Raw genomic sequence first — 23,377 nt, 5'->3', positions numbered from 1 at the left:
CCATTATGCCACTGGCCTGGCCCCCTGCAGGCTCTACTTCTAATTTTAGTTTTCTTGCCATTTCTATCACATGTGCAGTGATTTCCTCCACTGAAGTCTAGAACCCTTCCACGTCATCCATGAAGGCTGGAATCATATTCTTCCAAACTCTTGCTAATGTTGATATTTTGACCTCTTCCCATGTTCTTATGGCATCTAGAATGGTGAATCCTTTCCAGAAGGTTTTCAATTTATTTTACCCAGATCTGTCAGAGGAATCCCTATCTATGGCAGCTATAGCCTTATGAAATGTATTTATTGAATAATAGAACTCAAAAGTTGAAATTACTCCTTGATCCACAGGCTGCAGAATGGATGTTGTATTAGGATGCATGAAAACAAAATTAATCTTGGCGTACATCTCCATCAGAGCTCTTGGGTGACCAGGTGCCTTGTCAACGAGCAGTAATATTTTGAAAGGGATCTTTTTTTCTGAGCAGTAGGTCTCAAGAGTGGGCTTACAATATTCAGTAAACAATGTTGTAAACAGATGTGCTGTCATCCAGGCTTTGTTGTATTTACAGAGCACAGGTGGAGTAGATTTAGCATAATTCTTAAGGGCCCTAGGATTTTCGGAATGGTAAATGAGCACTCGCTTCAACTTAAACTCACCTGCTGCATTAACCCCCAACAGGAGAGTCAGACTGTCCTTTGAAGCTTTGAAGCCAGATTTTGACTTCTCCTCTCCAGCTATGAAAGTCCTAGACAGCATCTTATTCCGATATATGGCTGTTTTTTTTTTTTTTTTAAAGATTTCATTTTTTTCCTTTTTCTCCCCAAAGCCCCCCAGTACATAGTTGTGTATTCTTCGTTGTGGGTTCTTCTAGTTGTGGCATGTGGGACGCTGCCTCAGCATGGTCTGATGAGCAGTGCCATGTCCGCGCCCAGGATTTGAACCAACGAAACACTGGGCCGCCTGCAGCGGAGCGCGCAAACTTAACCACTCGGCCACGGGGCCAGCCCCCTGATATATGGCTGTTTTGTCTGCATTGAAAATCTCTTGTTCAGTGTAGCCACCTTCAGTAATGATCTCAGCTAGATCTTCTGGAGAACTTGCTGCAGCTTCTACATCAGTGCTTGCTGCATCACTTTGCCGTTTTCTGTTATGGAGACGGCTTTTCTCCTTAAACCTCATGAACCGACCTCTGCTGGCTTAAACTTGTCTTCTGCAGCTTCCTCCCCTCTCTCAGCTTTCACAGAATTGAAGAGAGTTAGCGCCTTGCTCTGGATTAGGCTTTGGCTCAAGGGAATGTTGTGGCTGGTTTGATCTTCTGTCCAGACCACTAAAACTTTCTGCATATCAGCAATAAGGCTGTTTTGCTTTCTTGTCATTTGTGTGTTCACTGTGATAACACTTTTAATTTCCTTCAAGAACTTTTCCTTTGCATTTACAACTTGGCTAACTGTTTGGCGCAAGAGGTCTTGCTTTCAGCCTATTGGGGCTTTTGACATGCCATAATCATTTCTAGCTTTTGATTTAAAGTGAGAGATGTGTGACTCTTCCTGTCTTTTGAACATTTAGAAGCCATTGTAGGGTTATTAACTGGCCAAGTTTCACTGTTGTTGTCTCAGGGGATAGGGAGGTCTAAGGAGAGGGAGAGAGATGGGGGAACTGCCACTGGGTAGGGCAGTCAGAACACAGACAATATTTATGGATTAAGTTCACCGTCTAATATGGGTGCGGTTTGTGGCGCCCAAAAACAATTACAATGGTAACATCAAAGATCACTGATCAGAGATCGCTGTAACAAATATAATAGTACAGTTATGTACCACATAACTATGTTTCGGTCAACGACAGACTGCATATGTGATGGTGGTCCCATAAGATCAGTACCATACAGCATAGGTGTGTAGTAGGCTATACCGTCTAGGTTTGTGTATGGGCACTCAGTGATGTTCACGCAACGACGAAATTGCCTAATGACACATTTCTCAGAACGTACCCCCATTGTTAAGTGACACGCAACTGTACTGAAAAAATTTGAAATATTGCCTGAATTACCAACATGTGACAGAGATGCAAAGTGAGCAAACGCTGTCGGAAAAATGGTGCTGATAGACTTGCTCAACGCAGCGTTGCCACAAACCTTCAATTTGTAAAAATGCAATTATCTGCAAAGCGCAATAAAGCAAAGTGCAATAAAACGAGGTACACCTGTACAAGACAGTGAGATGATCTCATTTGAAACGAGACTTCTTTTATTATTTATGTCCCTTTCTAAAGATAGCCGGTTGTTTTCCAGAACACTGTATCCTTTAGATGTAGGACTTCTTTAAGAGAGGACTGTGACTCCTTCCTGTGGCTGACATTTTGCTCCTTGCTGCTGTGCTGGGATGTGAGCATTTCACCCAGGGTTCGCTGATTGAAGGTCCTTTGTCAGCCTCTTCCTGAGGGACCTTTCCTCCGTTATTCTGTACAGATTGGACCTTGGCGGCTTTATCTGTCGTTTGGGTTCGCTCAAATAATGGGGAGGAGGCTTTTATGTTGATCAGAGACACTGTGTCCTCATTCTGCTTAAAAGCCTGCACTTGTTCTCTTTGCTGAGGAAATGTCTAAACTTCTTAAAGTGGCACGTGAAGCCACCATGTCTCCCGGCCACCTGTCCTCCCTCACTTTCCGCTTCCCATTTCCCTGAGTTCACGGACTGCTTTCTTCCATGAAACTCACCATACAGCTGCATCCTTGCCTTTTTCCTTTGTTCTTGTCCCTCCCTGCCTTTGGAACATTCCCATCTTCTTTGCTGGGAGGACTTCTTAGATTCCAGACTTGGTTAAAGCTCCTCTCGAAGTTTCTGTCATCTCAGACTACAGGCTTCAAGAGCTGGAACTCTCTTATTATTCATCTTTGTACCCTTAGAAGTTCAATGATACCCTGGTATATAATGGGTGCTTAATAAATATTTAGTGACCTGAGTCGAGTTGTAGCTACGTGGTAGCAATAAGTTTAAATATAGGAAGTAAAATTTTTGTGGAATTTGTCTAGATTAACATCAACCAATACAAAGTCTGACTTTTGAAAAAGGTAGTGTTGAATGTTAAATAAGTGATATGAAGATCTTACCTTCAAGGGTGGGTTTGATTTAGCCCACGTAAAACCGAGCAATTATAAGTTAACAAAATGAAATTTTTAGAGTAATATTTTTGATCCGTTAAGCCATTTAGATCATACAGACTGGCATAGTCTACTCTATGCTCTCTCACAAGTAAACTTGAAATATTGTCTATGTCATCATCACCAGTGCCTTGTTTGGAATACCCCTTTTTTGCCGTTTTGTTTTCCTTCCTTAGGCTACTCTTCTTAAGCAAAAGATTAGTGCCCTCTGGGGTGAACCACAGGTGCAGTGTCGTCAACACATTTTAAAAAGCCCTGCAAAATTCTGGGAGAATTGTATGAAATGCAGAAAATGATGCTTTGTCCTTATTATGTAATTCAAGTTACATAATTTAGTCCCAGAGTATCTCAGAGTGCTTTCATTTTGCTCGTCAATTCCTCTGGCACTATGTATTCTGACAGCGTTTTGTCCCACAGGGAGAAAACATCCAAAATGAGAAGAAAGAATGTTTCATTAAAACTTGAAACTGGAAGGTTCCGACTGTTGGCAGTTAGTGTCGTCATCTGTGAAGGACTCAGACTGAGGGCAAAATATAAAGCTTTTCTGTGTCAGCTGAACTATTTAATTCCTTCCTCTCTTTCCCCTAAATTGATCACTTGATCAGATATTTTTCTAGAATGCCAGGTATTTCCACCTGGTTTATCCACTACCACTCCTTCCCCATAATGTTGATTGTTGATTTTTGATTTGTAATTGACACTCTCTTTTATCCCATTCTTTTGTGGTGAGGAAAATGAGCCAGTATTTATAAATCACTTAGCACTGGTTCAGGTACCTAGTGATAACTCATCGTTTATGTATTTTTGTTTATTATTGTTAATAATGGTGACATTTGTTTTACACAGAATAGTAAGGATGATAATAATGTTATATTTATGTAGCATTTTTCATCTACAGGATTTCTGTAGACCCACAGAGTAATCACCTGAGACAGGAAAAAGGGGCAGGAGTACATGATAACCATTGCCTCAGGATTTTTTCAAGCATTACAGAAGTTAAATTAGTCTATTTCTGTATTTTCTTCTAAAAATTTTAAGAAATTGAGCCCCAAGTCTTCAGAGTAGCTTTCCATTTTACATATAGTCTTTTAGGTTGACACATTGATTTTAAAACATGATGATAATTTTATTTTCGGATCATGGAATTTTTATTCTCTAGTTTGAACTAGAGGCCGTCTGTTTTCAAAGGTTTATTTTGCAGATGAGAAAGTTGAGGCCTAGAGATTTGAGCTGGTGCAGTTTATGAGCGCCGTGGCAGAAGCAAGACTAAACGCAGGTCTCCTAATTCTTCTTCCCTCATAACATGTTTTCTCTTTTCTTAACGTGGTTTTGCATGGCATGATGTTATTATTCTCCTTCTCTAAACATGCCTAATTTAATTTTTCTTTATTGTTGCATAAATATGATGGTGAAAAGTGACACCCGGTTTTAGAAAGCTGCCCTGATGCAGAAGCTTTAGTTCAGTCTGGCAGAGCACGTTGTGAAATTGCCTTCCTATGAAATAAGTGTTCAGAATCACACCCCATCTTTAACCGTCCTGGAGTGATAGTGACGTAGGAAGTGGGTATGGAGTGAAGTGTGACTCTGGCAGGGCGAGGGTGGGTGTAGCAGACCAGAGAGCATGGAATTCTCAGCGCTGTGTGTTAGTTACTGAAATGGGAGGTCCCACCCTGATCGTGTGCTTGTCTTCCACTGCCCCTGCTGTGTGCTGAGGATGTCAGAGCTGCACAATAAAGTCATTTATTTTGAGAGATTAAGCAGCTGGCTGAGGACCAGGAACTACATACTATTGTTTACATCAATGTGATCACTTATGTCCCTGTTCAGGCTCTTTGAGCATTAGGCAGCTTTCTGGTTATGCTGGAGATGCTTAGAGAAGTACCTGGATTTAGATGCATTGATGTGCACAGAATTCACAAGCTGAGCTCGTCTGTCTATTTTTAAGCAAGGCCTTAGCCTTATAAATTAAACTCATAGCTTGGAATGGGACTAAGTGAATTCTTACAGGACTCTCATATGTGAGTACAAAATTAAGTATTAGTGCTCAATTTCACTAAGTTACTTATCTGCATACATATGATAGTAGTAGATGTGTTCCTGAAAAGATCCTTGAAAATTGATTCCTCTCTGAAATATTGTCGAGTACTTGAGGGGATTGTCATTTAATGGTATCTCAAGGTAAACGTTATAGTGGAGGGGATAATCCTTTTGTAACTTATTTGGATATTTACATACTTTCTAAATAAGGATTGCCGAAATGTGTTATGATATGCTTTTTTTGGGGGGGAAATAAAGTATTTTTTAAGCTTTCTTTTACTGTTGTGCAATCATCTTGTGTCACTAAAGATTTAACTGATATTCCCTGGGAATTAGGAAGTCAAAATAGGATGTCAGTTTGTGAGGGTGGGGACACTTGCTTAAAGTAATTTTTGACTCGCTTTCAGTTTTATTGGTCATTTTGTATGTACTATTGACATTAGCAGTTACTTAGAGCTATATGAGCCTAAGTTTAATACTCATATTATTTGAAGTTGATGACGCATAGATGGGTAATTTAATATTAAAAGGTTCTGTGATTTAGGCAAAAAGTCCCAGAATACTGGGTATAGGAGCCAGTGAATTTGTCTAAAACTCTTAAGCAAATTTTCCTCTTCATTAATGAAAAATATTTTGACACTAATAAAAGATACTGCAAAATATCAGTCAACTGAGATTATAAAGTTTGATGGCATTTAAACTACTTTTTTAGACTGAAAGACAACTATCAAAGGTTTGCTTCCAGTTTACATTAGGCCTTTTCTTGCTTGTTATGTAGTCAGATAGTTGTGATCCTACTTTAGGTCTTTTTCTTATTTTGTGCTGTATATTCACGTGACATTTTGCAAAGAAGATTGACTCATATGTACAAAACCTTCAGAGTTTACTCCCCAGACTGACAGGCATGTAGGGCTGATGGCCTGCGTGTGCTGTAGCTGGGCCTCTGGTCTCTGCCTCTTTCTGGACCGCTGCTTTGGCTCCTTTGATGAGAGCAGCGCAAAGTAACGCCGCCCAGAATCACCAAAAGATGAGAAAATGGAAATGTGCTAACCCTCTGTGGAGCAGCCATCTTCCCAGCCTGCGTCAGCATATGTCTGTATGGGGCGAACCTCACAGGAGGCCAAGGATGTGCAGGAGACATCCCCACTTAGCGGGCTGAACAGAGCTTTTGGGAGATCTTTGTGGTTTGAGCTCTGAAATCACAAGCTTAAATGAGGCCTGTGGAATGGAGGAAGAAGCTGTTACAGGTTGGGTGTTAACGCTGTGCCAGTATTCATGTGGTCGTGAAAACCCTCCACCACAACAAGACTTACGTTGTGCAGAGGCCATCTAACCTGACATATGTGAATTTTAAAAACCTTTTTATTTTGAAATAACTATGAACTTACAGGAAGTTTCAAAAATTGTACACAGAGTCTCATGTACCCTTCACCTAGCTTACATCTATGGGTCTTAAAAGTGTGGAGTGTGTATCTCTGGCATCCTGGATCTTGTGTCACCAAGGGTGAAAGACACACTGGGGCTAAAATCTCGCCCCTCTTGCTAAGCTGGCTCTGGTTGCTGTGTCAGGAATCATGAATAAGGTCATTGCCATTGCCTATATTTAAAAAATTGTAATCCCGTGTCTTTGTCTAGGCTTATATTTATTCTAGCATATTAAATATGTAATAATTCTATTTGTTTTTATGAATTATTAATTTGAAATTTACTTTTTAAAATTTTTAAATGTAAGTTTAGTTTTTGTTTTTTTTTTAAAGATTGGCACCTGAGCTAACATCTGTTGTCAATCTTCTTTTCTTTTTATTTTTCTTCTTCTCCCAAAGTCCCCCAGTATATAGTTGTGTATTCTAGTTGTAGGTCCTTCTGGCTCTGCTAATATGGGACACCACCTCAGCATGGCCTGATGAGTGGTGCTAGGTTCGTGCCCGGGATCCGAACTGGTGAAACCCTGGACCACCGAAGCGGAGCACACAGACTTAACCACTCAGCCATGGGGCCAGCCCCTAAACTTAGTTTCTAAGTGATGAGAGAATCAAAATTTAAAAATTGCTTCATGAATGAACACCGTAGGAGGAATGTTTTCCACTTGGCCCCTCTCGTGTGAGTTTTAAGGATGATCCTGGGTTCCAGGACCAAAAGTTTTAAAACTGCTTTTCTCTGTGTAGGTTCGAAAACACGTGAACGACCTCTACGAAGACTTGAGGGATGGACACAATCTGATCTCTCTTTTAGAGGTTCTTTCAGGAGACACCTTGGTAAGTTTTAAATTTCTTAATTTGCTTTGAAGAACACACAATCCTCTCTGCATATGACCAGTATGTTTTCAGTACAGACTATTCAGATTTTTGCAACAGTCATCTTTTGAGCTGTGAATTCTGCCTGAAAAAGTGAATTCAGGTTGGATTCCTAATCATTTTCAAACTTCAAATGATGTGAATTTGGGAGATTGAATCGCTTTGATTACTTTGCTTGTATAATCAATTCTGTAATTAAAATACTATTTTTGTTCTCCCCTTTTTTTTTTACCTTTGGGTTTTTTTTGCTTAGCAGGAGTTGGATGCATAATATAACCACATATTAAAAGACTCACAAATAGCAAGGAAATAAACATTGCTTTCTGAAAACTGGTCTAACCCATTCCACAGGTGTCATTTCTTTTTTTGTGGACATTACTTCCCCTTCTCGGTTACTTGTTCTCCTTCATTCTGTTCTGTTCATGCTCTTCTTTTCATTTCTGGTCTGTCTTGTGTCTTTGCTGTCCTATCTTCTGTCTGTTGTATTCATTAGCCAAGGGAGCGAGATTTTTTGAAGACCTTACGATTGGTGAGTGCAACAGAAGCATGCGAATATGAACAGCATGAGGATGTGGAGGATGAGGATAAGGGGGTAGGTGTCGGCCCCCATAACTCGACTAACCTAGCTGTTACAGTGTGGTGAGCGCTAACGGGATAGGGAAGTAACCCACGGGTTCGGGCTCCTTTTTAGGAAACTATAGAAAGGACCAAAACCCATAGTGAGGTGGATGTGTGTGTACCAAAATATTAGACAAAGGAAATATTTTCTCTTTAAATTTATTTATACATTACTGTGCCCTGCATGGTAACTGAACATAGGCGCTTAAATTATATGATGGTATTTTAGCTAAAGAATTTTAAATACATTTTATGTAAATACAGAAATCTTGATAACTAACCTGCTAATTTTTATGCAAATTTACTCAATTCTGGAATTTAAATTTCAAACATGGCAACTCTTTATTGCTTTATTTGAAAGAATCTCTGGAAATTTAATAATTAAGCTTATGCTTTAAATCATACCTGTTGGCAATAAGGTATATGATGGACATTCTTTACCTATCTTCCATGTCTCATTTTATTTAGAAGAGGGGAAGGTTTTCAAATCTAGAGTCCTGATAGAACGCATAGAGCTGTTTCATCCTGTGACTTAGTTGACGTCAGCCCACCTTCACAAGACACATGTGCGTCTTCTGTCATCCACATCCAAAGTGCCCCCCCAATTTCATTGGAAATTGTGCTTTTTTGGATCCAGTGGGTGAATTGATCAACATCATTTCTCCCTAATTTTCCATTCTGTGGTCTGCTGTCTGGTTTATTATGGTGCCTTTGGCTTCAGCAACCTATGTATATATGAGAAGCTAAGCTGTCAGTTTTCTTTTTTCTTTTTTTCCCTTTGGAAGGTTTGATGTGGTAAATTTCATCTCCATTCTTTGTATTTTTGTTAAGCATTTTCTCAGCTCTGTTTCTTATGTTTTCCGTCTGCTGACTTATAACGTTTCTTAAGAGAAACGGCATCAAGGGAGAAGAATTATGGTTTGTCAGTTTTCCTGAGACAGTAAATAATCATGTCCATCCCCAAGTAGTGTAAAACTATTACAGAGTCCAACTGATGAAAAAGCTAAAATAAAATAAAGAGGAAATATCTTATATGGCTTTAATTGCTTTTCTCTCTTCCTCTGTCGTGGCTAAAAAACTCCACTGTCTTTCTCCTTCTTGGTGATTTTTATACTAACTGCATGCTACTTTACGTCATTTTCATTAACATGCCAATACATAGATAACTATAAAAACCCTCTTGATAATCGTTAGAGTTTATTAAGAAGGTGGAAATGGGGAAAGGTATTTAGTTCTTTTTGGACATCCATAGCTAAAGAACCGTAGGTAAGAATTGTAGTACAGGGAATATAAAAAAGTCTATATGTTCTTTGGTGTTTTCTCTTTTCCTTTTGTTTAAATAAAACATTTGGAATAAAGTATGTATTTAAATAAAACATATTTGGAAAAATCTCTAGTAGTTTAAATTCAATCCCAGATAATAAAAAAATAATTTAAAATATCTTTAAAAGATGTAATGGGTTTACCCGAACAGTAAATACTGTTTTGACATATTAAGAGAGCATAAAGTAGCTTTTTATAGTATATTTAGCATAAGTATATTTAGCATGGTCAGTGGTATCAAAAACTATAGTGTTTTTTATACCTTGCATTTTTCTGTTCTTAGCCCCGAGAGAAAGGTCGGATGCGTTTCCACAGACTACAGAATGTACAAATTGCACTTGACTATTTGAAAAGACGCCAGGTATGATGCCTTACATAGACCATAATCATAAACATATGTGATTGAGTGAATCTACATAGCAACATGTCAGGGAATGAAAAGGTTAAATTTGACTATAAATTATAATCATTATACATCTGCTTTTGTGAGACAAGTATTTAAAAATGTTTTTAAACATTTGTTCTAAAGAAAAGGAAGTTAAGTAAGCTCAGAGGAATGACAAGTGGCTACATTTCCATCTGAATAAGAGCTAGTACTGATTTTCCTTCTGTTAGAATTGGAATGGTTTTGCTTAAGAAGTTAATGACATTTTAGTAACAACAGAATGTTAAGGATGCTCATGAACAGTTTTTAGTAGGGGTGAGGCAATACTTTTATTTTTTATAGTTAGTATATAAAATTACTTTATTTTTATAAAAAATGGTTTATATAATACTTTTTAAAAACTTAGTGTAAGCTTTTTTAATACTTAGTAGTGATGAGGCAATATTTTATTTTTTATAAGTAGATAGTATTGGATAATTTATAAGGGGTTAAAAATAAAACAATTATTTCTGACAACAGTCCCCAGGTAGCTTGAGGTTTTAGAATAAATCGTGGAAAAGAATGAACACCATGTTGGATATGATTTTGATTTGGTGGCATTGTATGTTACTGTGGCATAAGCCAAAGTATTGGTAAGTTTTCTATCAGTAGAAAAAAGGAGAGAAGGAAATTCAGGAGAATTGAAAGTATCTGAAAACAATGAGAAATCAGAAAGTGGCAACAGTTTTCCTTGTTAATGGAGTAGGAAAAAAGAAAGGGAAAGGGGGAGAGGGAAGTACTGTCTTTTATTATTCATTTATTTAGTTTATTAGGAACATTAAAATACTTTTATTTATTAAATTCTAATAAACACTGAGTACTTAAGTATTTTAAATGTTATTTGTGTTTGTCTTACTATTCCTGATTCTAGAGAAAGTTTCCGGAAGGATTAATGGTTAATTATGTTTCATTGTCTGAAGTGTTTTTGGCAGTGTTTTGTCCAGGAAGCAAAATGTTAGATATCATTGTATTTAATTTTTGATATTTAATTCTTTTGTTCAGGAAGTAAATGTTAGATATTATTACCATATCATTTACCTGAAAATGTGTAATTTGACAGTTGGTAAGCTTTAAGTCTGAGTATTTATATATATATTTTATATTTGAGCAGCCTTTTAAATGTCCAGTGACTTATATATTTACTTATCTTAGTAACAATTTATGGTGGACAAATAGAAAAATAAGGCTGGGTTGTTTTTTTTGTTACCCTTTGTGATAGAAGTATGAGAAAGATGTTAACACTATTTTATGATTCAGAACAGTTTCTTACTTAATGGTAAGAGTAAAATAAAGCTTATTTTCAAAAGACAGAATTATTTTAAATTTTAAAATCTCAAATATTTAGGACTTCTCAGTTTGAGTTGTATTTTTGTGTTGACAAGTGAGTACTTTTAATACTTGCTCTAGAAGACAAAACCAGAATATTTCCTCTGTGATTACTCTGTAATTTGCATTCTAAAATAAGTGCAGATGGGATAAGACAGTATTTTGAGGATTACTGGTTTTTTAAATCACTCATATTTTTCTTTGTGTAATTTAGAATTGCTTTTATGTAGGTAATGATAACTCGTGCAGGTTTGAAAAACAGTTTGTTTTTTTCTCTCTTCTTCTCATATAACACAGGTGAAATTAGTGAATATTAGAAATGATGACATAACAGATGGAAATCCCAAATTGACTTTGGGATTAATATGGACAATAATTTTGCACTTTCAGGTAAGCCCAATTTTTCTTAATTGTCGCTTCTTTTTAGCCTCTTGTTGCTGGTTTTCAAGTGGTTCATATGGAGGGTGAATCAAGTGCATTCATGTCTTATGAAAGAAAACAAATTTAAGGCTTCTTTTCTTAAACATTGTATTTGGATCGTTCCTTTCAAGTAACATGCTGCATGTGAACCTGGCCCCCCGTATCCTGGTGTCCATAAGCTTAAATGGTTTTAGGGCAATGCTTGTAATTTCAGAAGACAAAGATTTCTTTTTATTCAATGTAGACACATTTTTTTTTGTTTATTGGACAATATTACCTGACTTAGACACATGAAAATTTTGTGACTCAATCCTTATTTAGAATGATTTTTCTTGGTATTATAGTTTGTCAACGATGCAGACTATTTTCTCCTATTGGTAGACACTAGATGGCAGTATGGTTATCATAAAGAGATCTGAATTAGAAGTGTCCATGTTTTTTGTAGAGCTCTGCTTTTTCAAACTAAATTTGAGGAGAGTAAATGCAAATGTATTAACCATGAATTAGCTAATAAATCTGTGCCAATTTAGGGCTGATTTTGATTTTTATTTTTTGTAAAATGATACATTTTGAAAAAAAGCATCTTCATTTGATTTAAGGTGAGTCCTAACTTTGGCGCTTGCTTTAGTTTATTAGCCACATGCCTGCTCACACAGTGTTCTGTGTGCAACCCAGAGCCTGACCCATGGTAGGCACACAGCACATCTTACTGATCAACTGCTATGCAGTTGGACCTTGAAGGAGGAAGAGAGAGCTTGCCAGCTTCAGAAGGGAGCTGGGGTTTTGAACCGAATCTTGAGAGGAGTAAGACTTATTTCTTATTTTTTTAAAATTTGCCTTGGATATAGGGTTTGCAGGGGAATGGTGGAAAATAATGTGTGTGTGGCTCATTTGGGAACAGGATAAATCTGATAGGTGTGGAGAGCTGGAGGAATTGAAGTCTAGGTAGTTTCCGGGACCTGGAGAGGGAGTTGAGCAAAGTTGAAGCAGTAAGAAATCAGAGGAGGCCCAGGTAACCATGTGTCAACCAGCCAGACCACAGGGCAGCTAATATAGATGAATGTCCCCTCAGCTGGGCTGTTACTGTTGGCAGTCAGTAACAAGAACTGGTGGCAGGACCCTGAAGGTCTGAGGGTTCCCATTACGAGAGGACTCCATCCTTAGGGGCCCTGGGGGACTGAGCAGTAACCGAGGTAGGAATTTGGGCACAGAGCCAGACCTTGTTACCAGAATTGGGTAAAGATTACGTAGAACTGGCCAAAAAGCAGATTTCATGTGGAGTTCCTCAGCAGCTTTCTCAGGGTCCTTTAATTAGTCCCAAGTGGACCAGGTCCCAGAACTTTTAGTAGGGTGGAAAGTGCAAAAACCCCATGTGGGAAGGTTAGAGGTCTGTTGGAGCAGGGAGCCAACCACATCACTGCTGACAGAGCTGGTGAGCACACAGGCTGTGTCGGCATTTGAATGTCAGAGTGAGAATCGTGGTGGGGCTGGGGAAGGCACCCAGGCTTTGAAGGGAGGCAGGGCTGAGTTTCATTGTTGGTTCTTTTATTTATGGCTGTGATGGCATTGGGTAGATCACTTAACCACTCTGAGCTTGGAAAATAATGTTTTAGGGAATGGAATCTCTCAATTCTATGTAAAAAAAAAAAAAGAGAGCAGAGTCCATAGTCAGGGAGATAAGCAAAGAAACTGAGGTGGTGATCTCAGAGTGGAGTGATAAAGGCCAGGACTTAGATAGGAATGAAAAATTGAATTCAAGAGGGGACATTGTGAAGGAAGAAAGGAAGGGACTTGGCAACAGAGCATAGACAATGAAGGAGAGGGAAGATAAAAAACCAGTAGACTACCAAGAGGAATGAGGCTGATGGTAAGGGGAAAACTAAAGACCTTCTGGGTGGGTTTGATGGCATATAGGATGGCCTGTGCATCTGTCTGCTGAGCAGTTGGAGGTATGTGAGCAGAGCTGAGAAGTCAGAGGTACAGATAATGAACTTGAGAGTTATCAGTATACAAGTGGTCATTGAATCTATTGGAGAGAAGAGATCTTCAGAGAATTCATGAGAAGAGCACAGGTGGAGAAGAGCCGAGAGCCAAGGACAGAAATTTGGGGAAGGCCCGTGATTAGGGTGCAGGAAGAAGAAGATCCATTTGGAGAAACAGAAAAGGAACATTTGGAGAGATGGACGAAGCAACAAGAAAACGTACTATTGTTGAAGCCAACGGAAGAGAATTTAAGTAGAAAGGATTGGTGAACCCTGTGAAATGGCCCTGGAGAGCTTGAGAAAATTCAGACTGAGTACGGGGTAATAGTTTGGTCTAGAAGGAGACATTGGAGACCTTGGAGAAAACACTCCCAAAATACTAGGAGCAGAAATCAGAAAATAACAGACTGAAATGTGAGTGAATGGTTGGATATTAGAAACAGTATATTGAGACCCTAGGTTTGAGGAACTTAAAGTAAAAGTTCATTATATATTAAGAAAGCCCTTTGGAGTTCAGGGGTCATCGGAGGAGAGAAGAGGACCAGCCACAGAAGTACCAAAAGAAGTTTTTCTTCCAATATGATCCTGTGGCATGTATTATGGAATCCAGTATATTTTAGGACCTGAATTACCAGACATTGTGACTGTTAAATTATCACCAACATTTAAAAATTCAGACCAAGATCTATTTTATATGGAACACATCAGTGTTTTGGGAAACTGAAATGTTCTTTGTTCTTTAAATGAAATAACTTTTCTTAGCACTAGGATTTAGAATCATTTTACTGGTTGTGCCAAGATATAAGGCTATTTATAGCAGTGATAATCATTCTCATTCAAAGTGACTGGGCTTTTTTTTCCCCTCTATACTTTACATAAATAAAGGAAGTAATTTCAGAAGACCAATAATAAATAAAATATTTATTTTTGACATATTTCTTATGAGCATCACAAATTGAAAGTCTTTTCCAGTCAGGCTGTCTGAAGGTGAGCATTATGAACACAGTAATCCACCCCGTGTGATTGGTCACCATATGCTAGATCCAGAGATACTAAGATAATGAAGCATATTGTTCTATTGGGAGAATGTTCATGAAACTGACTGTAATCCAGGGTGATGAATCAGGGCAATATAAATAAAAATAGGGATGCAGAGGAGGGAGTGTTGTGGGAGGATCAAGAAAGTGTTAGAGGTTGAGGGAAATTTTCACTGATGCTAGAGACAGGCTGTGCAAGATGAATGCCTGCTACCCAGCGGAGACTCAAGGGCCGTTTCTGGGAGAGGGAGTGGTGTGCAGCGGCCTGAAAATGGACAGTTGCTCAGTTTGGCAGGGCTGGAAGGAAGGGCGGGTAGAGAGGGCAAATTGCTGGTTGCGCCTCTATCATGTCCATACAAATACCAGCCATTATATTCTTAAATTCTCTTGCGTCATGTGCCATTTCCATTGAAGACGTTGAAAATCATATTAAAAACAAACAATCAAACAAACCCGAGGCTTTATTTTTGCCAGCTTGTCTTTCAGGATATTCAGCTTTTGCCACTGGAAATTGTTTACTTTCCCTTTAAATGATTAAGGAAAACCTCACCATGCAGGCCTATTATTGACAAATAGCAGTGTTGCAAACTTGAGTTTGATTGAAATTCTTGTTTAGAAAAATATAATGAGTTCCATCTTTTGATCAATCTAAAGACTACTCAGAGGAAGGCAATTATCAATTTTTTTTTAAATTAGTCAAATGATTTCTGCTTACGTGTAAGTCCAGTCGTACCATACTAATTTCCTTTTTCCCATCTGTGACTCTGTGCTGGCAATATGCACACCTTTGATAGTCACGTTCCATACTGATTTATTATTTTTACAGCAAGGCCCTAGTAAAACTGCGTAATATTTAACTAGGGTACAAGTATAAAAGTTACGTGTGAAGTTTAACTGCCTTCGTTCATGTGTAACAATGCCCAGGTATTTCTTTTGGCTAAACGTCCCATGCTTAAATCATAAAACTTATCCATTTGCTTATATGAAAATCCTAATGATCAGGTAATGGAAATGGCTTGGAAATTAATGTCATATGAAAAGTATTACAAACTATTTTACAAGACTGACGTTAGAAGCAATTTTAATGCAGCATTTTAAGTGGTTAGTATTTCTTTTCTCTCCTTCAGCTATTGAATCATCCTGTTATTTTTTATGGCTGCTCTTCTGAGTGAGAGTCTTAATATAATTTACAGAGATTTTTGAGCCTTTTTTTTTTTTCAAGTACCAGAATTAGTTGGTGTTTAAGAAAAAAAATTATATGGTAGGGACTCTCCGAAACTAAATTTGAAAGCACTTTGACCCCGGGTTTGAAAGGCACTTTGCCAAACGTCTCCTGGCTGGTATTTGCTTTCTGTTTGCTCTCAGATTTGTTGAGCCACCAGTAGTTTCAAAGGTTAATGCAAACTTTGCCTAGTGTAACTGCATTTCAGAAAACTGAAAGTTAAAGCGAGGGGCAGAATCTTCCAGTACAGTAAAGCTCAGGGTTGGCCTTGAAAGCTCATCAGTGTGATAATTTGACAGTGAGCAGTACTGTTTGTCTAAGAGGATTGGTGGCCAGAAATAAGCCACGGTGTCTAATGAGACACAGGGACCCAGCTGGGCAAGGTGCCATGGCATTTCTTGCGTGTGCCTTTCTCATAAGCAACATGGCCTCAGGCTGAAGTGGACGGTCACAAAGTCTGAGGAATTAGAGGTCAGAGTGGAATTTTCGGACTTAATGGAGATCTAAGTAAGCCCTGGATTTTGAAATGAGTGAGTCTGTGGAACTGTGATTTCCTGCAAATCAAATGGGGAATATCTGTGGATGTGTACGAGCTGAGAAGGAAGAACAGTATTTAGACCCTGCGAAAACTCCTTTCAGCCCTGAAAAATATTCTCCCGGAAGAAAATATTTCAGAAGAAAACCGATCAAGAAAATTGTAGATGACACGGACTCAGCAGAGCCAAACAGTGAAAATGAAGGCAAGAAGCGCAGCACTCGGCTCTCCAAAGGACAGCCAGCTCTTTTATCCAAGGGCCTGGCACGAGAGGAATCTGTTACCCCAAACCTCACCCTGGAAGGTGGTAGTCAGCAAGAGAAGACAGAAGTGGGAGTTGACGATGTTAAACAGAAACTTCTGCCGAGTGCTGCGGGTGGTTCATCTCCCCATGTGAACGTTTCTCCTGCTCCTGACAGTGAAACAGAAGTAAAAGTTAGTGCACTGGATGCAAGGATTTCAGAAAAAGACAGCACTCCATATTGTGCAAAGAGGAAACATTTAGATGATGTCAACACAAGAGAAATAACATTCCAAAGAAAATCGGATGCTTTTTCTTTACGAAAGGCAGCCAGCTTGAGTTCCATTCACTATGGGGCCGAGAGATCACTTGGAAAAAGTGGGTTTTCGGAAGACCCATCAACGAGTTACAGCAGTGTTCAAGAAAAGCAAAATGCTGAGAGATTCCACCCTTGTGCAATACACCATTTTCACTTTGAAAAAAAGAGATGTCACTCTCTCTGTACTAATGTGTCCTCGACTTCCAAGGACACGGATGGAAACGAGGTAAGTGAAACGTGGAGACTGAGTTTAAGGTGTAAATAAGAACTCCAGCTGCTCACCTCTGACTGAGAGTCTGTAATTTAACCTGTTAAAGGTTATTTCATCTTTGTTTATGTGAAAGCTGTAGAGTTCTTGGTGCATTTTATTCATAGCCTTAGGTTTGATTTTTACGACTTTATTTTTTGTGATATCCACATTCTTTAATCACACTTTGATTTTAAAACCCTGTACATCTTTGTTAGTGTTGCAAGACTCAGAAAAGCGTTGCTTTAAGACAATGCACATCTTTTGAATTTCTCTAGTTCAAATGTCTTGACTTTTCCTATGGAATAATTTTTGGAAACTTAGCTGCACTGTCGGTAACAGTTAAATCAGAAAATAGTAACGACAGGACAATAGCTTCATGACAAATGTAGGGACCACAGCATGCAATTATCAGGCAGTCCTGACTTGCTGATCTACATGTTTAAAAAGCCAAATTCCATTTCTCTATCAGTTTTCATGAACAAGCACACTGACATAATTGCTTTCAATTCTGTGTGTGTGTGTGTGTGTGTGTGTGTGTGTTTGTGTGTTTGTGTTGCGGGTGGATGGCATAGATGAAATTGCCCGCATCTATTCTGACTCTTTGTTATGTGAGTTCTTCCCTTGCCCCAGTCTAAAATCAGAAATGATTTGGGCAGCACGTCATAAGAATTTGAATACGACACAGACTGCTGGAAAGTTGAGATCTTTATTCCTAACACTGATATTTACCTTTAGACAAGTTACTTCTCTGAGGGTTTACTTGTCTTTAAAAGGTCAATGAATATTTTTTTACTTGCTTGAGAAGTGCATTATCCATACAAACTTTCCATGTTGCTAGTTGGGAGTTGATGGCTTTTTCTTTAAGCTATTCCTGACTTTGTCTTTTAACAAAAAAATCTGGACATAAATAGTACATGTGTGTTACACAGTTTTGGCAGGGTCATTGTATCATTGGGCAGAGATCATTTGCACAGTTGCAGAATGAGGTTTTATTAGGGTTAGTGTGCACGATCCTCATTGGCCTTAGCTGCTGAGTTCCCTGAAGGTGTTCCTGTATATATTCACTGCCACACCTTGCTGGTATTATGTCATCCGTTCTATTTACATTTTACAGTGGTTACATTTTAAAAAGGAAGCGTCCGGTCTCTGTCATGAAGCACGTACGGCTGGCGTAAAAGTCAGTGCAGAGAGAAACTACTTGGCCGCTGCGTGCTGAGTGTAACCACAACTTTCCTCACATATGTTTTCCAACTGTTTTTTGCATAATTTGGCTTCCAGTAAGCCCTTCATTTTTCCTTTAGTGGAAATTCTTAAAGTCGGTTTCCTAAGTGCTACATAGGCCTTTTTTTCCCTTGCATTGTCCTCATGCTAAGGATTTTATCCTTCTTTCCGCTTTGTGTATCTAATGATTTTTGAAACTTGAGTGGAAAGTGTATGTGACAATAAGTCATCGACCTCCCCATCAGATTTGGTAAACAATTGTGATAAGGAGGTACTTAACAAAGCCTCAGATCTTCTAGGTAAATACTGAATAGGGTAGTCATTACTTCTCTGAAGAGTTGGCCGTCTCACTTGCATGTGGTCCAAATAAAGACTTTATTCAGTGGCATGAAAAGAGTCAGAACCAACAGCCTAGCTACCCCTCCAAGGACATTCTTCCTGTTGTCTTGGAGATAGTTGACTCTGTTTGCTTAATTATCTTCAGTTAGAATTTTGCACAGAACTCTTTATCTTGCATTGGATTTTACATTTTTCATTGGAAAATTAGATGCAAATGAGAACTCTAAGCCCCTTCATTAGTCCATGTTACATCCCCGAAATGGCCTGTTAGCCAGGATGCCTTTTATTTGTTCCTTCAAGATCTTTCTCATATCTTCCCTATTTGATCCATTCTGACTCTGTCAGTTGTGTGCACGGTTGGGCTCCATGACTTTTGAGTCAACCTCCCACTAGAATAGTGTGCAATTCTTTGAACTTATCTTAACCTTCAGCTTAGTTTAAGCCTCTGACTTGACCTTGCCTGGTCCTTTGAAATTTGTCATTCTTAGTGTAGGTGACCAGCCTACCTCCTCTTTAAAGCCTTGCAATCATGTGCTGACCTACAGTGGCCACCCAGGCTTAGAGGTGCTGTGGAGGTGGCTCAGCCAGCCCCTGCTTGAGTGCCTACTGAATACAAATCTCATAAGCATGTTACATCTTGACTAGGATAAGGAGATGTAAATAAAAAAAAAGGAGTATCTTAGATCTGTATATTGCTTTGGAATTGGAAGAATGATTTCAGACAGTATCTTTTGAGTATCCTACCAACTGTATGAAATAGGCAAAGTAGACAGTTCCTCTTTTATAGAATGAGGAATTGGAAACTCAGAGAGATTAAATAATGTCCTGAAGGCAACACAGTAAACGGCAGTAGCTGGGTTAAACCGTGGCACGGCATCCCACTTTGGTTAATTTTCATATTCTGAAGGAGACAGCTGTGAGCTCAGAGCAGGGGTTGCATTTATAGGAGTTGGTGTTCGTCTATGAAGGATGAGTGTTATAAACAGAGGTGGCAAAGGCAGGACCATGTTTGGGGACAGGGAGTAATGAGCTCATTGTCTGCACCTTCTTCAGGGATCCCTTATTTGTCTAAGACTCACGTGCTCCCTGACCTTGTGACAAGGTCTCCTCCCTTTGCTCTTAAACTTTTCCCAGAAAGCATTCTTACTACTTTAGTTTCACAAATTGCGCCTCTTCCCAGTCTTGTTATACTGATCTCAGCAAAGACCGTTGTTTTCTCGGTTTGTAGGCTGTTGGTTCTCTAACTGACCACATGTGTAGGTGTCTCCTGAGGAGCTTTTAAAAACCACAGCTGTCTGGATGTCAGCCCAGTGATCCTAATGTCAGAGATGAAGGTGGGGCTCCGCAGGTGATTCTAATGGTCAAGACTATGGATAGGCAGCTTATTTCTTTTCTTATTCTACAGCGGTGCTTTTCAAAGTGTGACCCCAGGGTCCCTGCAGTAGAATCATCTGGAATGCTTGTTGAAAATGCCTTACTCCAGATTTAACTTGACCAGAATATTTTCTGGTGGGACTTGAGAGACTGTTTTGTATGTTTTACGCACGCTCTAACGTGTTCCTTAAAGACACACTATAATTTTGAGAATGAGCGTCACTCTAGCTTAGCATTTGCCATCTTGTTCTCTTCTCAATGTGGGTTTTCTGGTAAGCAGTGTGGATTATGGGCCTGGAAGGCAGGAGGTCTGAGTTCTAGTCAAGCTTTGCCACCAGAGAGCTGTGTGACTCGGACAGCCTTCTTCGTTTCAATAGATCTCAGTTTCATTTTCAAGACAAGGAGCATATTGAAATAGATCCTGATGCTTCTGTTAATAATAATGCTATTTGTCGAATCCTACTATAGCCAGACACTCCACCATTGTGTTATTTAATCTTCAGAGCAAGCCTGTGAAAGGATTCTGTTATGAATCCATTTACAGAGGAGGAAACTGAGCCTCAGGAAAGTTAAATAACATGCTCAAGTCACTCAGTTAGTAAGTGGAAGAGCTTGGATTTCACCCAAAATGGTCTACCAAGCTGAACTCTTAACTGATACAGGTTACCCACCTTTTCCATATATATCTCTTTCAGTTTTAAGTTTCTGTGAATCCATGTGTGTAGCTGCCTACCTTTTTGTTTGTTTAGTATTCTCATCCCTTCTTCCATCCCTCCCTTCTTTTGTTTCTCTACCAAACATTTGTTATGTACTTGTTATATATTGAACCAAAATTAGACACTCTGAGAGAAATAAAATATGACCCTTTTCTGCATGCATTATATCCCATTGTTTGTTCAGAACAAATGGCAGGGACCGTGGCTGTAAACCTAGTCACCTGAAAGTTAGGCTTCTGGAATGATGATCATGAATAATCTTAACTTCCCACCATCCTGTGTAGCTATGTTAACTCATGAAAAGTGGACTATTTTATGTTTCTTTTCATCTTTTGGTAAATTGTCAGTGAATAGTACAGTGGCCAAAAGGAAACAAGCCAAGAAGAGAAGGATGAGAAGGAGTGTGGATATTGTATAAATTATTTCATCAGTGTCTGAATAATGAAGAGTTGAATGTGTTTATTAATTGACTTTTATATTAGAAAAACTTAAAAAAAAATGAGAACCATCTCAAAATCTTAGAATACAGTCCTGCACTGCGTAACAACTTTCAGTCAAGGACAGACCGCATATATAATGGTGGTCCCATAAGATCAGTACCAGAGAGCCTAGGTGTGTAGTAGTCTATACCGTCTAGGTTTGTGTAAGTGCACTCTCTGATGTACGCACAACCACAAAATTGCCTAACCACGCCTCCTCAGAACATATACCCATCATTAAGCAACACATGACTGTACGTTAGTATTTTAAGCTCACTGAAGTATAATATTTATTTCTTTACTCAAGCCTTTTGTGAATGTTAGGCTCTAGAATCTTACTTAGAATTCAAAGACTAGGATAAAATCTAAATGTTTCTCCTTTCATGTGGTAGCTTTTTGCTATAGATCTTGAAAACAGAGGTCATTTGGTAATTCGTTTCTTTCTGAACCATTTCATCATTTTTAATGAAAATGCTTTCGTTGATTTTTTTTTTACCATTTACAGTCATTTGGATTTCATAACTAGTTTGTGAAAATTTAGTTATAAAATAGTTGCATAGAATTTGAGTCTCTACCAGCATTATGATACCTCTGCCTTTTCAGTTAAATGAAGGAGAAGCAAAATTTTAAAGTCCCCTGCTGTACAAGACAAACAGTTATATCTCTGTTAGTTTTCCCTCATATTTGAGTAGGGAATAAATGAGCGTTTGCTAAAGGAAGCTTTCAATTTAGAGCATTAGTACTTGAACTTTATCAACTTGCTGCTTTTATCCTCTAGTTAACTCTTCCTTGTAGGGAGACAATTTTTAACTAGATAGGATTTTCAAAATATTTGTGCCATCTTTGCAGTTAAAAATATTTTGGGGAGCGTTTTCACACATTTTTGAAACTTGGAATCAGGCATTAAAAATGTGTTGATTACATTTGTTTCTGCCAAAATAGTTGAAACGTCTTTGAAGAGATTGTCTTTGGAAGTGAACGTCTTGGCTTGGAAATATTTGCCGGTGTTGACAAATTCACTATGGAGTTTGCCTTTGCCTGACTACAGTGTCAAGTAGTGTGAATAAAGGAGTTTAGCAATAAAACTCACCCTGGTGCACAGTACCCTCGGCTCACTATTCTGAACCCTGGGTGCATGACGTCCTAGTCTCTCAGCAACTCTCTGAGGAGATACTTTACATGAGAGGAAACTGAGGCCCAGAGAAGATGCAGGGCCAGGCAGTGGTGGGGTCAGGAATCAAACACAGGTCACCACCCTCCACAGCTCTGCGCCAGTCTTCCTCCCAATGGTAAACTTTTACCTTTGAAATAATTATGTTAAGAGACTCATGAGGTAGAAGAATCTTGACATCTGCCTTTTCCAAACTGCTTCTTTCATTCTTATTAATACCTGAACTCTCTCAAATAGAGTATGAACTCTGTTTTTCATGTTAGCAAAAATATATGAAGGGATTGGATTTCCTTTGATAACACTCTTGTGTCTAATCCGCTGAACCAGTAGGCAAATTGTGTTCTGCAGGGAAGAACGTTTGACTAGCCTTCATTTCTATATCCACTGTGTGTCCCTGAAGTCAGTTTTTGCTTCTGTGAAGTGAGATGGCTCATCGATAGATACAGCTCTTTCAGGAACATTGTAGGGAGTCACTATTATAGATTTGGTGAGAAAGAGAACCTATGACATCTTGAGTCAGAAGACTTAAATTTAATCCAGGTCTACCTATTACGTATCAGACAGTGTGCTGAGTGGATTCCTCTAATTCCATAATTAGCTTAAAATTTTGTCAAACTGTCGAAACAGAAATAACTCCTGGGAGGAACCAATTCTGGAAGCTAACCTTGGTTATTTACACCTGAGGACAGACACATTTCAAAGGCATTATTGATAGTAGCTCTGGTAGGAGAGAGGAGGAGAACGTAATGCCAGAGGCAGATCTGCTCTTGTCGGGTGGGGTGGGGGCGGGGCGGCTGTCAGTTAAGGTTGTGTGCCTACAAGGAAATTTCTGTGAACCCTGACGTTCGGTTCATGTGAAAGATCCAGGGATGTGTCTGCCTCTGAAAATGTGCAG

At 38.8% G+C, this 23,377-nt stretch overlaps 1 protein-coding gene across 39 annotated transcripts in view; it reads left to right on the top strand.

Moving 5' to 3' along the window:
* DST (dystonin) overlaps positions 1 to 23,377 on the top strand; it is a 440,625-nt gene that overhangs the window by 215,969 nt on the left and 201,279 nt on the right. For 20 of the 39 annotated variants that reach the window (XR_011530133.1, XR_011530132.1, XR_011530131.1 and 17 more), the window contains 4 exons: positions 7,357 to 7,446; positions 7,979 to 8,077; positions 9,710 to 9,787; positions 11,474 to 11,566. Coding sequence is in view for 36 of the 39 variants with exons in the window: in XM_070586312.1 (XP_070442413.1) it covers positions 7,357 to 7,446; positions 7,979 to 8,077; positions 9,710 to 9,787; positions 11,474 to 11,566 (360 nt within the window). In the remaining 3 variants the exon portion in view is untranslated. Of the gene's footprint in view, positions 1 to 7,356; positions 7,447 to 7,978; positions 8,078 to 9,709; positions 9,788 to 11,473; positions 11,567 to 15,565; positions 17,159 to 23,377 lie in introns of those variants that run through there. The other 19 variants (XM_070586335.1, XM_070586342.1, XM_070586311.1 and 16 more) reach the window with 3 other exon arrangements.

The sequence above is a fragment of the Equus przewalskii genome, chromosome 19 (assembly GCF_037783145.1).
Source record: "Equus przewalskii isolate Varuska chromosome 19, EquPr2, whole genome shotgun sequence".
Lineage (NCBI taxonomy): Eukaryota > Metazoa > Chordata > Mammalia > Perissodactyla > Equidae > Equus > Equus przewalskii.
This window is presented reverse-complemented; position numbering and strand designations above follow the sequence as displayed.